The 16877-nt window shown below is 41.4% G+C and overlaps 1 protein-coding gene across 8 annotated transcripts in view; it reads right to left on the bottom strand.

Annotated features, from left to right (window-relative positions):
* The window catches only part of cacna1ea (calcium channel, voltage-dependent, R type, alpha 1E subunit a), a 167107-nt gene that overhangs the window by 116278 nt on the left and 33952 nt on the right, over window positions 1-16877 (bottom strand). For all 8 annotated transcript variants that reach the window (XM_029707299.1, XM_029707296.1, XM_029707298.1 and 5 more), the window contains exon 2: window positions 6016-6285. In XM_029707299.1, coding sequence (XP_029563159.1) covers window positions 6016-6285 — 270 coding nt within the window. The remainder of the gene's footprint in view (window positions 1-6015; window positions 6286-16877) is intronic.

Genomic DNA, 16877 nt, shown 5'->3' on the forward strand with positions numbered 1-16877 from the left:
GACAGGCCATAACCCTGAAAGCTGTAGGAGAGCTGGAGGAGAGGCAAGTACAGGCACACTGGGGATGTGTGGGAAGATCAGGAGTCTGATCCTACAAATAAGGGCACTTTATTACAAGCTTACAACTTGTACCAAGGGACCCCTGGTGGTTGGAGGTTTAAATGGAGCACAGGGATGAAACCAAGGTTGTGTATTTCTCAAATTTTGTGCGTGGGCACTGGATTTATTTTGGCTGTGTGGAAAAAAGAGGTAGAGAATGAGGGAGCCTAAATCTCCTCAGTGGAGAGAGAGGGGGAGAGAAGGAGAGAGGGAGGAAGAGAAAGAGATCAATGCAAACAGAGCTGGCAGCTGGAGCTGCTGCCTGGAGGGTCACACAGGGACGCCCCTCATCGTCAGAGCATTGAAGAACTAAATAAACAGAAGCTCCCATACCGTCACACTTTTACCATTCTGCTGGGTTTAATTACTTCCTGGCCTGCTCTAATGGGAGCACTGAACAAACTATATTCAGCCAGGACTTATAGAAAACTGTAGATGTTACTGTCTCACAAAATGGGACCCAAACTCCCATGATTCTCTCTGTCATGGGCCCTCCTCCACAACCACACCCTACCTCCATCCCCTCAAACACAAGAGCACTGACACTGCACTCAGAGAGAGAGAGGGGAGGAGAGAAGAGAGAGATAGAGAGAGAGAGAGAGGTATCCACGGCAACAGGCTCCTCTCGGCCAAAAGTCAGCGCTCACATTTAATGGGCGTCAGTCAGAGCTATTGCGACTGCCCACATGTTGCAACCACCCTCCTGACAATCAAAACCTGCCTTAGTCATTTACACAATATATTAAATACATATACAAAGCCATGTGTTTTTATATCATCCAATGAGAGAAGTGTGATTTCTCCAGGAACAGGTGTATCTACAGTATCATCTTGTAATCAGCCTATACGGCGGAGAAATCTCAAGGATTTTTATCCCAATATGTATAATTCAGTTTTATCATTCATGAACTGTCTTCTGAGGAAACTGTGCCATTTATCCACGAAGGGACTTTGTAATGAGGGCCATGTGTTTTTAGATGTGTGAGTCATATTGACAAGTTTGCGCTGGCTCACGCTTCTCAAACAGGTTAAAAATAGCAGTGGAGATGGAATGTGATACAGGGTGCATCTGTGTTTTTAGACTGGATTCAAACCTTATTACACATATGGAGGAAAATAACCAATCACTGTGACTGAGTCTGGGTTACTGAAGAGAGAGGAACATGTGTATGATGTAGACATTACATACAGGATGATTTTAAACAAACATGAGAAAATGCCAAACAGTGCTTGTAGATGGATTATAATAGTAAACAAAGACATTGAAACACAACAGGTGGCCTTTTAAGTACATTTCTGATTGAAAGTATATTACCATTATCTTATGAATGTAAAGGTTACTGGATTGATGGAAGGCAACTTGTTGAGAGAATTCGATCTAGAATAGCAAGGCTGTCTTAAGAAATTAGCTAATATAATTTTGAATGATTGCAATAACCTGATACATACAGTCATGGCCCAAATTTTGAGAATGACACAAATATTAATTTTCACAAAGTCTGCTGCCTCAGTTTGTATGATGGCAATTTGCATATACTCCAGAATGTTATGAAGAGTGATCAGATGAAAAGTCCCTCTTTGTCATGCAAATGAACTGAATCCCCCCAAAAAACATTTCCACTGCATTTCAGCCCTGCCACAAAAGGACCAGCTGACATCATGTCAGTGATTCTCTCGTTAACACAGGTGTGAATGTTGACTAGCACAAGGCTGGAGATCACTCTGTCATGCTGATTGAGTTTGAATAACAGACTGGAAGCTTCAAAAGGAGGGTGGTGCTTAGAATCATTGTTCTTCCTCTGTCAACCATGGTTACCTGCAAGGAAACACATGCCGTCATCATTGCTTTGAACAAAAAGGGCTTCACAGGCAAGGATATTGCTGCCAGTAAGATTGCACCTAAATCAACCATTTATCAGATGATCAACAACTTCAAGGAGAGCAGTTCAATTGTTGTGAAGAAGGCTTCAGGGCGCCCAAGAAAGTCCAGCAAGCGCCAGGACCGTCTCCTAAAGTTGATTCAGCTGCAGGATCGGGGCACCACCAGTACAGAGCTTGCTCAGGAATGGCAGCAGGCAGATGCGAGTGCATCTGCACGCACAGTGAGGCGAAGACTTTTGGAGGATGGCCTGGTGTCAAGAAGGGCAGCAAAGAAGCCACTTCTCTCCAGGAAAAACATCAGGGACAGATTGATATTCTGCAAAAGGTACAGGGATTGGACTGCTGAGGACTGGGGTAAAGTCATTTTCTCTGATGAATTCCCTTTCCAATTGTTTGGGGCATCCGGAAAAAAGCTTGTCCGGAGAAGACAAGGTGAGCTCTACCATCAGTCCTGTGTCATGCCAACAGTAAAGCATCCTGAGACCATTCATGTGTGGGGTTTCTTCTCGGCCAAGGGAGTGGGCTCACTCACAATTTTGCCTAAGAATACAGCCATGAATAAAGAATGGTACCAACACATCCTCAGAGAGCAACTTCTCCCAACCATCCAGGAAGAGTTTGGTGACGAACAATGCCTTTTCCAGCATGATGGAGCACCTTGCCATAATGCAAAAGTGATAACTAAGTGGCTCGGGGAACAAAACATCGATATTTTGGATCCATGGCCAGGAAACTCCCCAGACCTTAATCCCATTGAGAATTTATGGTCAATCCTCAAGAGGCGGGTGGACAAACAAAAACCCACAAATTCTGACAAACTCCAAGCATTGATTATACAAGAATGGGCTGCCATCAGTCAGGATGTGGCCCAGAAGTTAATTGACAGCATGCCAGGGCGGATTGCAGAGGTCTTGAAAAAGAAGGGTCAACACTGCAAATATTGACTGTTTGCATCAACTTCATGTAATTGTCAATAAAAGCCTTTGACACGTATGAAATGCTTGTAATTATACTTCAGTATTCCATAGTAACATCTGACAAAAAATATCTAAAGACACTGAGGCAGCAGACTTTGTGAAAATTAATATTTGTGTCACTCTCAAAACTTTTGGCCACGACTGTAGATCAACCAAGAATACAGGAATCAAGAGAAAAGGCAAATGTAGTGATGTGCCAATGCCATATCAATTGTGATTTGCCAGTCTTGCTGCTGTCAGTGAATGTGACGCTAAAGGTGGGTGTGGCTACAGAGGGTGGCATCAGCTCCACGCCCCTTAGACCTCCTCTGCAATGGGCAGGATCAATTATTAAAGGAGTATCTACACCCCAGGGCACTTCCTGTAGCAGCCTCCCAGCGGGTATCAGACAGGGAGAGCAGCTGCTCGTCCTCCCCAGGCCACCTGCACCAGAGTGGGCCACGTTTCATTAGGCCTACCTGGCTCCTCCACCCAGTCCCTGCCAGCCTCCACATCGACCCTGACACAACCCTGCTGCTCTGCATCAAGCCAGTTACGGAAGCCTGGAAATAAACCCCTCATCAATCACTGGTTTTAATTGAGCACTCAAAAATAAAGAACTGCTTATGCCATGGAGCATGTTGTTCTGCACACAGCCATGACCTTTTGATAAGTCATGCAGAGAGAACGGATTGTGTGTGTGTGTGTGTGTGTGTGTGTGTGTGTGTGTGTGTGTGTGTGTGTGTGTGTGTGTGTGTGTGTGTGTGTGTGTGTGTGCTCATGGGTCAGGTGTGTGGGTGTGAACAAGTGAGGATGCCTTACAAGGTTCATGTTGGATATTTGCCAGCGCTCTCTAAATGCTGAATCTAAAGCTCACCAACATCAGCCTATGCTGTGCCACATCATGATAGGAAACTACTCTGAATGAGATAATCAGTTACAGTTCTAATCCCTTTATCCCACATGATTCAGCAGACTGATCAGACGTCATTAGATGTAATGTTTGTTAATTAAATTGGCAAAGTCAATTAGATAATACGAGACACTCCCCACACAATGCCACATTAACCTTGGGGTTAGTTTCTGCAATTTCCACCCAACAAAACAGCAAGAGAGCCACAAACTGCAGAGAACCAGCCAGGAACTGCATAAACAACGATATGCTTGCAGTCACAATAACATGGATTGAACTCCTCCGCATGTTGGCTACCCTCACCACATACTACAAGCTCATTTGATATGTTCAATGGGTAAACAGTGGGTTGATGTTGAATTAATAATGGGAAATCAGACCACAAATATGAACTCCCATGAAAATGATAGCGTAAGGTCTATTTTGCTATAATAGTCTATCAAAAGGCCATTCAGCTGGGCAGCACAATAACAACACAACTGTCCCAGTTGTACTGTACCTGTTGTACTGTAGATGAACAATAGCTGACCAACACAAGGGCATTGTGTTGCTTTCTTTTCACTAAGAAACGGCCATCCATTTGGTTTGGTGTTTTGCCAAGTCATTTCCAGGCTATTAGTGATCGTCTTCGCTTTCCATCCCTCCATCTCTCCATCTCTCATTCCCTCCATCCCTCCATTTTTCCATCCCTCCATCTTCCCATCCCTCCATCGCCTCTCCTCAGTGACATGTGGAAATGTGGTGATATTCCTCAAATCTCCAGCCAGTGATCATCACGCTCAACAACACCTGCATCTTGTTGACAGAAAGGGCTGCATGGAGCAGAATGGAGGACTACGGGCGTAATTCACTTTCCACTGACTGACATGTGAGTCACGCTCTCCCACTGAGAGACAAAGGCAAAGACAACCATGCATGTTAAGCCTTACATACTCTACAGCAGTCTTCCAATGACAACACACATTATTTTGTTCATGCATGTTTTGATCATCATACACACCTTACAATCTGATGCAGATCCTCTATGATATTTTGAAAAATGCTTAGACCATATTACATTATTTTCATAGTAAAATCAACCATTGTAAATAACCTTCGAAGAGTGGAAAATGGTGACATTAAATGATATTCAAGAGTGCCTTTGGATATTGATCCAATTTAGGTAAATCAATTTATCTCAACACAGTGAATTAACCATAAAATGATGGACAGACCAGAGGTAGATGGGTGGTAAAGAAGCCCATCAGCTATAATGCAAACATAAAGGTAGAATTACAAGGAATCTGAAATCCACTGATAGTAAAGATCTATACCCAGAGCTGTATTGCTATAAGAATTACAGCTGAGTAAAACACTGTCAACTAACAAGACTTCAGTCTCAAACACTTCATCATGGTTTATGTTCATTCCTGGCAGTCAATTACAGTGCCAGACCTATCCTGCATCCTGCTGCCTGCCTCTATGACAGCCTGTCCTGTCGTGCTCCATCATGCTAATTCACCACCAGGAGACTGAGGCTTGAATCCCAACAGGTTAACAAGGGCTGTGTTAGTAGCACCACAAAGAAGGGGCCACTGACAGTGTTATACTGTTGTCTGTGCTCTGCCCAGACACATCTCTTCACTCTGACTCATCACATGCATTTCCATTTGATCGTGTCCTTTTGTTCCGTTGGGGATATCAATACCTGTAGGACTTTTGATCAGTGACACAGCAGAACCCTGAAGTCTTCTCCTGTGGATACCGTTCAGCATCTTGAACAGCAATTTTAATCAGTGGGAAGTTATCATGGCTTAAAACATGTCTGCCTTAACCTTGAGTGGATTGTGAGTGGTCAGTGAAGTGGACCTGTTAGGTGTTACATGTTGGAATTTAATTTGTAAAAAGATGGTACTATAGGTAAAATATTTGTATTCGACTAATTTTGAGTGGAATTGTGATAAGTTTAACAACTATTGCTGGTGCTGTCCATGGTGCTGAATTCTACAGTCCACGGTGCTGAATTCTACAGTCCACGGTGCTGAATTCTACAGTCCACGGTGCTGAATTCTACAGTCCACGGTATTCATTATTATAAGAGAAACGTTAACATAATAGATAGACAATTCAATATTAGTTAAGAACTTTTGTCGAATGTGTGTGTTTACACTTAAACACAAAGGATATGGCCACTCTATGACCTTCTTTGCGTACTTCCGAACAATGTTGTCCTCTCCGAAAATGAAGAGTGATCTATTTACGGTGAAACAGTTCTGTCTGACAGGGATGGGGTTGTACAGGGCCATGGTGCGGGCTCTCTGCGCCTTGGTCTGTTTGAAGGCTGGGGACACTCCACCACCTGTAGACAGAGCCGGTCCCTCCCGGGTCCTGTTGCGATCAGAGCCCCCATCCCCAGAGTCCAACAAGCCGGGGACGTCGTCTCCGAACCGGGCCATTCTGCGAGGAGTAAGGAAAACAGAATAGAGGGGAAAGGGTTAGCCCCTGGGAAGCAGGGCGGGGTAGGTTACAGCAACAGATCTGACAGAAAAAATACTTGTTTTAGTCCATCATAATGTCCTTAGCCAAGGCAACAAGTGATGATAAATATTAATATCCCCATGTCGAGTTGTTCACAAATAAATATTCCTCCGTTTTGAAGTTAGAATTCAAGCCTTGACTTCTTTGACCGTGGGCTATAGCACTTCTTGTGAATAAAAGTCGACGCACGTCTAAATCGAGTGGGTAGGTTATAAAGCAACACAGCAATTGTCCGCATAAAATTCAAACCCAATAAGCAAAAATAAAAACATGTATCATTCGAGACTCAAAATGTCCAATTTTAACTTAAATCTATTCACTAAAACAAATCTTAATACGATCAATTCAGATCCCACCGGAACTGTTCTCAACACAAAACCACCGTAAGTCACGTCTCCCGAAGGTTTGTCCTCATGAGAGATAAGAACAAGAGCATTTTGTATGGGTCCATGGATAAACCGACATCCCTGTCCTCACTCTCTCATCTTCTCTTGCACATCTGTCATAAACATATTCCCACTGAAAAAAATTAAGCACCGAGCAAACTTTTTGCATTTTCTAAAATCTTGCTTCGCTTTTCGTTGCCACAAGGACCCCACCACTTCTCAAAGAGTTGATGGCATGCGATGATGCGCAACAAGCTAAACTGGAAGTCACAAAGGTACAAGGTACAGGCACCATGTCCGCGCAGTTTTTTTAGAGGGCTTCTCCGCAATGAGGTGTCAACTGGTTATGCAAAGCACGAGGCTCTCGGGCTAGGCTACATTACTCACAGAAAATGCTTCTCTCTACTTTATGTTTTGCCTTATTTTTGCCTTTTATCTCCAGTCCATACATTTCAAATAGGCTATGTGTCTCAAATTCAATACCATGAGAATAAAACAATATTTCTAATAGCCATGATGATAATTCAAAAGGTTATTAATAATTGTTATATTAGCTGCCCTTAAATTAGGCCTTCAAAGCTTAGAAATAAAGGGTATTTAATGCAAGTTAAATTAATGCATAGCCTATAGATTTAATGTAAATATTATGCAGGTAAAAACTTTCACAATGTGGAAGTCAACGCACCAAAATGTGGAGCAAACACCTGCTAGAAATTCATTACAGGGGAGGCGGGATATTTTTTCCGAGTAGGTTCTCCACTATGAGAGTCTGCGCAAAGATTAAAGGTCATTGCTGGGTAAAAGTTACTGTTTCAGGACATGATCTCCTAGTGAGAGGGAGTATTGCTGCTGCTGTATTTTCTGAATGGGAAATGGATGTGTGGAGTATGCACAAGTCAGGGGAGGCTGCTAGCATATTTCACAGAAACAATGGCAGATTCTCCTGTTCCAAAAAAACGATTTCATTTATATTTTGATGTGTGGAGTAAACAGGCAGTCTTATTTGAAACAAACATTGAAACTCATTGAGAGCTAAGAAAAAAACTTTAAAATCTTTCATACTGAGAAGGGAAATTAAGCTAAAACTTTGTAGACTAACCCACAGAAACCCGCGTGTTAGGACTGTGAAATCATTATGCATGGCCTTATAATATCGTAAACTGAGAGATTAAAGTGATGATGATGTGGGGCGAAAGGTAAGAGTCTAATAAGCATATTTTGCAGTGTTAAACTAGCACAGTTTGGCCAATAGGCGCTGGTATAATTCATTATTATGACGAGGCAGTGATCCAGTAACAGACCCAGTATTGTCTCATATCAAGGCCAATAAAAAGACAGCTGCAGAGCATGGACGGCAGAAATAGAACACGTGGGAAATCCTGCTTTACTTTGTCCAAGGTAAGGAGTGTCATTGTGAAGCTACATTTTTGTTTTTTTAAAGCCAAAATCCACAAGGAAAATGGAAAATCTATCCGTTGTCCATCAGATATGTAGTGCAAATACATTGAGTGTATAAAACATTAAGAACACCTGCTCTTTCCATGACAGACTGACCAGGTGAATCCAGGTGAAAGCTATGATCCCTTATTGATGTCACTTGTTAAATCCACTTCCATCAATGTAGATGAAGGGTAGGAGACAGACTAAAGAAGAATTTTAAAGCCTTTTTTAATGAAAAGAGAGAGGGTGTGTAAAATGTTTAACCTGTATGGGATCGGTGTCCCCCCCGTGAAACGGTTGAGCTAACGTAGGCTAATGTGATTAGCATGAGGTTATAAGTAACAAAAACAATTCCCAGTACATAGACATGTCTGATATGGGCAGAAAGATTCAATTCTTGTTAATCTAACTGCACCGTCCAATTTACAGTAGCTATTACAGTGAAATCAAATCAAATCTAATTTATTTATATAGCCCTTCTTACATCAGCTGATGCCACAAAGTGCTGAACAGAAACCCAGCCTAAAACCCCAAACAGCTAGCAATGCAGGTGTAGAAGCACACCATTGACCATGCTATTGTTTGAGGAGAGTGTAAAGTTAGGAACTTGAAAATGTATTAATAAACCAATTAGGCACATTTGGGCAGTCTTTATACAATATTTTGAACAGATATGAATGGTTCATTGGATCAGTCTAAAACGTTGCATATACACTGCTGCCATTTAGTGGCCAAAATCTAAATTGCGCCTGGGCTGGAATAATACATTATGGCCTTTCTCTTGCATTTCAAAGATGATGGTACAAACAAAACCAAAAAAAAACAGTTTTTTTCTTTGTATTATCTTTTACCAGATAGAATGTGTTATATTCTCCTACATTAATTTCACATTTCCACAAAGTTCAAAGTGTTTCCTTTCAAATGGTATCAAGAATATGCATATCCTTGCTTCAGGTCCTGAGCTACAGGTAGTTAGAAATGGGTATTGCATGTTAGGCGAAAATTGAAAAAAAGGGTCCGATCCTTCAATGACAGGTGCTTTCATTCTCTGAATGGTCTCATGTCTATGAATTTGTTCTGTAGCTGTAGGTTTGTGATCCTTTGATCTTAACTAATGGATATGTCAGGACCAATATTGAAAACCAATCACATAGGACAGATAACACAAATCCAATGTGTCTTTAATTTTAAAACTGGTTCTTCTCTCAAACCTGATTATGATACTGATGTTTGTCAAAATAAGTCTTGAACTAAACAAGTCTCTGCTGGGGACAGAACCTTGCAGATCCTGACGCTGACAGGCTCTGTGGATAGAATAGACCTGCTCTGTAAATAAGGTATTCTCAGTATAACCACAGAGCTCTCCTAACACAAAGACCCCAGCCTCCCCAAGCTGTCAAAGCCTTTTCTGAAAGGCCAATTATTAAATAAAACGGTAAAGTACATCTCTGTAAAACAAAAGTGTGTGTGTGTGTGTGTGTGTGTGTGTGTGTGTGTGTGTGTGTGTGTGTGTGTGTGTGTGTGTGTGTGTGTGAGCGTGTCTATGAGCATGTGTATTTGTGTACAACATGTCAACAGATTTTCATAATGTACTGAATGCATGTGATGAAAAGCATGGGAGACGCTTCAATAACACAAAATCAAGAGAAAAAAATGCTCAGACACCGGCTTGAAAATATTGTCATGACATGGTAGCATTAAAGTAGCAAACACACTTTTCCAACTGATCTATACACTCTCAAAACAACTTACAAACTGTTGCATTTGGAGTTTGTAAGGAAATGTTACATTTGACTTTGTGAGCCAAGCAGCTCTGTTAGACAGGAAGAGAGAGAGTGTATCACCACAGACGAGTCAGGCCAGTGTCAGGATACCTGATGTTAATCATCTCCAGGTGGATCAAAGTTATGTCTCTGCTTCTCTACGCAAGCCCTTTTAATTAAAGCAGCTAGCCAAGGAGTATCAGCTTGAAAGATTTCCCGCTACTGCATAATGCTGCATCCTTGTCGTCTTAACAGTAGTTTCCATAGCGACAGTACACCCATGAATGTCTGATTTGTCATCCTACTTGCCAACACTGAGATTCTCTCTACCAAACCTCCACCACAAAGGCCTGCTTCTCACCCAGAGCCATATTGTTTGCAGCACAGTCACAATGCCTCATACCCCAAAGGATGTGATGATCTAATATTTGAATAGGTTTGTATGACATGTATTTAGACTAGTAGTCTATGTAAACGTAGCTCAATAAACAAAGGATAGATTGATCATTTTCAGTCTCATGTTTACCATTCATGGGGTGACAAGTAGCCTAGTGGTTAGGGCGTTGGGCCAGTAACTGGAAGGTTGCTGGATCGAATCCCCGAGTTGACAAGGTAAAAATCTATCCTTCTGTCCCTGTACAAGGCAGTTACTGTTCCTAGGCCATCATTGTAAATAAGAATTTGCTCTTAACTGAATTGCCTAGTTAAATAAAAGTAAAATAATAATTTAAGTTGTGAATAGTTTGGAAATAACAGTTTGAGGCACATGAATCCTTTATATTAGGTTAAAAACATGATGATGTATCATAGGTCCACAGCTTGTATCAACAGCCCTTGGCACCTGACTGACAGCATATTGGTAGAACCAGGGACTCCAGAGGGTTCTATGCCAATTGTTCAATTGCATACACTATGTCACCTTTTGCATTAAAATCACTTCATGAAACCTTGAATCAGCCATTCATTGTGTAACTGTAGGCTACACATTTTCATTCAAGACACATTCATGACACCTGTTGTGTGTCAAACTACTCTTCCATTTTCAAGCAAATTATAGTGATACTGTCATTATAGTGGTACTGTCATTATAGTGGTACTGTAAGCACCAAAAGGACAGTGGAGTAGATGGCATAATGTAAAATCTGGCAACAAAGTAATTGATTGCAAGATTATTTTTAGCACCATTGAGATGTTAATGGTTGGACCATCAGAAGAGTTGACCTTCATTCAGCTTGAGTGTTTTCAACAGAACTCTAAAGAGCAATGAAGAATATGTTTGGAATTGCTGCAGGATTTCAGCAGTTTAGTGTTTTCTTTACACTGTTACCTAGCAACTTGTCCCATTCTCAGCCGTTACTAGCAAGGCAGTAACAATAACCCCCATCTTATATATATATACAAAAACATATAAATCTTAATTCCTCTTCAACATTATTTGTGCTGTCCATGAAACAGCAAACGTGTTTTCTGTTCAAACCTGAATCATATTGTGACACATTGATCGATAGAAGCTAAAATGGATTTCCAGCAGGGGTGAAAATAAATTGACTGTTGCCAATGCAGAAAATTAATACATTACGTATTTTTTTTTTACATGCATTGCTTCAATTTACAAAATTCAAAATACATTTTAAATCATCACTGTACTGCTTTTCTTTGAACAAACAGGTTTAATATTTCATAAACATCCCTCTCAGTCTCACAGATATTGCAAGGTTGGTTGGGACAACAGCAGCTCATGCTTGGTAACTTGTCAGGCATTCTCAACTCAAACCATCTGATCTGATAGCATACTGCCTGCCTGCAAGACACAAAGTATGGCCTCAATTCTCAAATTCAAAAACCATTGTTGACCAAATGAAGCACAAAATCAAGCACTTATCTATAGAACAGCCTAGAAGCATCTTAACTCTTTTATCATTTGAATAAGACCTTGGGATATTTCTCCACAACTGATCCTTGAGTTCATTAAAGACACAACCTCACTATGTAACATATAGGCCAAGGTCATGCAAAACATGTTCAATTTCTTGAGCTCATGCATCAATATTATGAGAATCACAACATCATCAGTGTGCATGGCGAGTCCCTCACCCTAAACCCAATGGATATTGTCATTCAGGCTTGAAATATTCAAACTGAAGATAAGCAAGTGATTTTCCTTCTCAACCATCTTCCATAACCAAGGCTGACTAAAATCTCTAAACTTTTTCTGAGAACTGAATTAGTTGATTTACTGCATTAATTCAATGGCTGAGTAGATGTGGCTAATTGACACAAGGCATCAGATCAGCCTTCTTACATGAGATTATAGGCACTTAAATGTGGCAATATTAGCATTTGTGTTGTGGCTGTCTTTGATTGTGGCTGTAATTCTTGGGATAAGGTGTTCTCTGAGCTTTTACCTCCCTCTGGTGGAGTACTGTAAGTACTGTCTCTAAAATGGTCAACACAAACATTTATTCATATCAGAGATGAAATGTAATTATGAGTCAGCATTTTTTGCCATATGGATAAACCCATTGCACCAGTTATACACATTGCTGTGGCCTATAGACAAAGGCAGTATCCAAAGCCATGCAATCTCTCTATTTGGAGAAGGAATGAATCAGTGGGAAATGGTTGTGGCAACATGAAAGAGGCTTCTTTACACTCAAAAGTAGGAGGGTAAGTTAACGGCTGTGAAGAAATCGTAAAAAAACTGCTGAGAGAAATTCTGTATGATTTAGGGAGTAATCAAAACTTCCAAGAATATGCAATGTCTAATCTGAAGAGTGAGTAAGTTCTCACTGCAGTTAACTTTTTTAACGAAACAATCATCTCTCTATCTGACGAAATATTAAAATGAATGAAAGGAATGTTATATTAATTTTCATGCTGGCAACACATCAGATCAATATTGTCCAGATTGGACTGTACATTTCCCTCCCAGTACAGTAGTCTGCTAATCAGAAGCTGTTCTCCTGAGCCCTCCCTGCCAGGCCACTGCACCAGAACCAGGGCAGTAGGCGACCTGCTGGTGGCCCCCACCTTGAACCCGCCTGGCTCCCTCCCTCCCTCCACCAGCGAAGGGCAGCCCCACAGTTGAGATGGGTGCTAGGCAGCAGATGGCTTGATAGACAGAGCTGGTACCTAACTGAAGACAGGAAGACTGGCCTGGCAGCGAGAGAGAGAAAGAGAGAGAGACTGCTGTGTGTCTTTGCCAGAGTTAAGGGTCTCTCCCCCACTCCACCCACCTCACAAATCTACTAGCACCCATAAATAAGCTCACATAAAACTCTTTTCATCTCCCAGCGTGATTGACATCCTTGAGCAGGGGAGAGAGGCATTATGTGCATGAGCCCTGCGGTAATGAAAAACTGATGTGGGTTTAGGCTTGTTCTGTCCATGCAACTACTATCTTCAATAGAGAAGTGGACTGCACCCCCACCTTAAGGACATCAAATTACAAAGCCATCAGAGTGTTTTGGAGTTGATAAAACAGCATAAACTCTGAAAGTTTCTCCCACATTGTAAAGGGATTGTATGTGTCATCAGTCCAGGAGAAGTGGCAAATACCACTAATGGATTTTCAAGTGCTGCCATTCCTTTCTGATGAATGTGCCCAACCTGTTGTGTTGTGAATCATCATGACAATGGCTTATTATGAATGCTGTCAGAATCTATTACAGCAGTGCTCTTCCTCTCATCCTGTTTAGTAAGGACAGGGGAGGGATAAACATGCTTGCTCTTTGATTATAGACCTACTCACTGTGTGTGTGTGTGTCAAATACAGCATTTTATCAGTTGATTGGGGGTATATAAAATCACCTAGACTGCTGGTGCTGCATGCAACAAGATTCATTGAAAAAATAAACTCCAATGAAAAAGAAAATCAAACTGTGCTCTTGTAAGCAGTTCCCCATAGCTCCACAAGAGGGAGTAGAGATATATAGATATATAGAGATGTCGGTAGATTGATAAAGACATGGTGGGATTGATGCCTTATGTGCGTCAGCTATTTGTCAAACAGCTCCCAAGAGCAACATTAGTCACCACACTAGAGCATTTAGATTTGTTTGTTAGTGATTTGGGGAGTCTAAATGATAGATTACCCACATGCAGAGAGGGAGAGAGAGAGAGAGAAAGATGTAGAGGGAGAGAGAGTGAAAGAGAGAGAGAGAGAGAGAGAGAGAGAGTGTGAAAGAGAGCGTGATAGGGAGAGAGGGAGAAGGAGAGTGAGAGAGAGAGGAGAGAGAAAGAAAGAGAAAGAGTGATAGAGAGAGAGTACTCAAATGGGGCATTAAGACTAAGCTACAGTTGTCTTGTTCACTACGTAGCCTACTGTACCTTACACAAGAGCCCAGATGTTGAGAACATGAGGCTAGGAAAGCAAGCCAAGGTAGGCTAGGAAATCAGACCATAAAACCCAACCAATACAGATAGGTCCCACAGAGGGAACCATTTCGTTGAGATCTCCTGCCCAAATTAAAGACTTCTCCCTCAACAAAGACTTTATTTATTTATTTTATTTAACATTTATTTAACTAGGCAAGTCAGTTAAATAAATTAAATAAAAATATAGGACAAAACACACATCACGACAAGAGAGACAACACTACATAAAGAGAGACCTAAGACAACAGCATAGCAAGGCAGCAACACATGACAACACAGCATGGTAGCAACACAACATGGCAGCAACACAACATGGTCGCAGCACAAAACAGGGTACAAACATTATTGGGCACAGACAACAGCACAAAGGGCAAGAAGATAGAGACAACAATACATCACGCAAAGCACCCACAACTGTCAGTAAGAGTGTCCATGATTGAGTCTTTGAATGAAGAGATTGAGATAAAACTATCCAGTTTGAGTGTTTGTTGCAGCTCGTTCCAGTCGCTAGCTGCAGCGAACTGAAAAGTCAAGCGACCCAGGGATGTGTGTGCTTTGGGGATCTTTAACAGAATGTGACTGGCAGAACGGGTGTTGTATGTGGAGGATGAGGGCTGCAGTAGATATCTCAGATAGGGGGGAGTGAGGCCTAAGAGGGTTTTATAAATAAGCATCAACCAGTGGGTCTTGCGACGGGTATACAGAGATGACTCGTTTACAGAGGAGTATAGAGTGCAGGGATGTGTCCTATAAGGAGCAATGGTGGCAAATCGGATGGCAGAATGGTAAAGAACATCTAGCCGTTCAAGAGCACTCTTACCTGCCGATCTATAAATTACGTCTCCGTAATCTAGCATGGGTAGGGTGGTCATCTGAACCAGGGTTAGTTTGGCAGCTGGGGTGAAAGAGGAGCGATTACAATAGAGGAAACCAAGTCTAGATTTCACTTTAGCCTGCAGCTTTGATATGTGCTGAGAGAAGGACAGTGTACCGTCCAGCCATACTCCCAAGTACTTGAATGATGTGACTACCTCATTCTCTAAACCCTCAGAGGTAGTGATTACCAACAGCAATGAACACAGCTTCACCTTTGATATTCAAATATGCAAGGGAGTGATTCCACAGCAAAGGACAGGGTATGCATTCATTCATCCTGCATTTTCATCACATTTATGTCCTAAAGCAGACACATGTATATGTACACATATATTTCTTAATTCCACTCTTTTACTTTTAGATTTGTGTATTGTTGTGAATTGTTGATATTACTGCACTGTTGGAGCTAGGATCACAAGCATTTCACTAATCCCGCAATAACATCTGCTAAATATGTGACCAATAAAATCTGATTTGACAGACCCTCTAGCAAATGGCATCAGGTCCTCGTACTGCTTTTGGAGAACACACCAATACTTATTCACTAAGCCCTCACTTAACTATTATGCATTTGACATTATTTAAGAGACACTCTTATCCAGAGCAATTAGGGTTAAGTGCCTTGCTCAAGGGAACATTGACAGGTTTTCACCTTGTCAGCTCAGAGATTTGAACCAGCAACCTTGTGGTTATCGACCCAATGCTCTTAACCGCTAGGCTATCGTATTTCGCAGCGTTCTGGTTAGTATACCCACAGGTGAAGCAAGCTGCATATCTGTAATTGAAACAATATCGTCAGTTTTGAAGTAAGTTGTGTGTCTAATGTGGCCTTTGACTGTGTTGGATGGTTTAATATCACCCAGCAAGATGGTCCTGTGTGGCTCAGTTGGTAGAGCATGGTGTTTGCAACACCAGGGTTGTGGGTTCTATTCCCACAGGGGACCAGTACGAAGAAAATGTATGCATTCACTACTGTAAGTCGCTCTGCTTAAGAGCGTCTACTAAAATGTAAATATGTGAGGTCATTAGTTGTGCAAAAATCACTTGTCGCTGCCTGCTCATATCTAGAGTGTATTTCAATCACACTAAAAACATATTAATGTCTATTCTCTGTGCAAAGGAGTCTGTAGCAGTTGTGATGTTTGTGAGTGTATTTTTTTAAATACTGTGACTAATAAAGCTACTGAAATGAAATCAGATTAAGTAGTTATAGTAAGCTATGAATGAACTCATCTGAGAAGATTCTTAAAGACAAAATGTGTCTGAGAGTAGTCAGCTGCTCAACACATAGATATTAAGAAAGTGATGAAATTACAACTGAAATATCCCCATCAAACAGTGGCTGACAGGTTATTTCAAGATATTGCCCGCAGCCAGTGAGATATCAATAAATTGGTACCCTTTAATAATGAAACACAGACAGCGATGTGGGTGCAGAAATGTGCATATAACCGTGGGGTCACATTGAATGAGAGGGCCATGGACATACTTCACAGGTTTCTCTCTAGAGACGCTGTGTTGTGTTGGTGGGGCAGAGGCCTGAGATGCATGGTGATAATGTTTTGCTTTAGAAGAGTAAAAATACAAAGTGAAAATGGACCTGCTATTAGGTCATATAGGTTTAGCTTAATTTCCTTTAGATTAGATTCAAATGTTCTACCTCTACACA

Source organism: Salmo trutta, chromosome 22 (genome assembly GCF_901001165.1).
Source record: "Salmo trutta chromosome 22, fSalTru1.1, whole genome shotgun sequence".
Lineage (NCBI taxonomy): Eukaryota > Metazoa > Chordata > Actinopteri > Salmoniformes > Salmonidae > Salmo > Salmo trutta.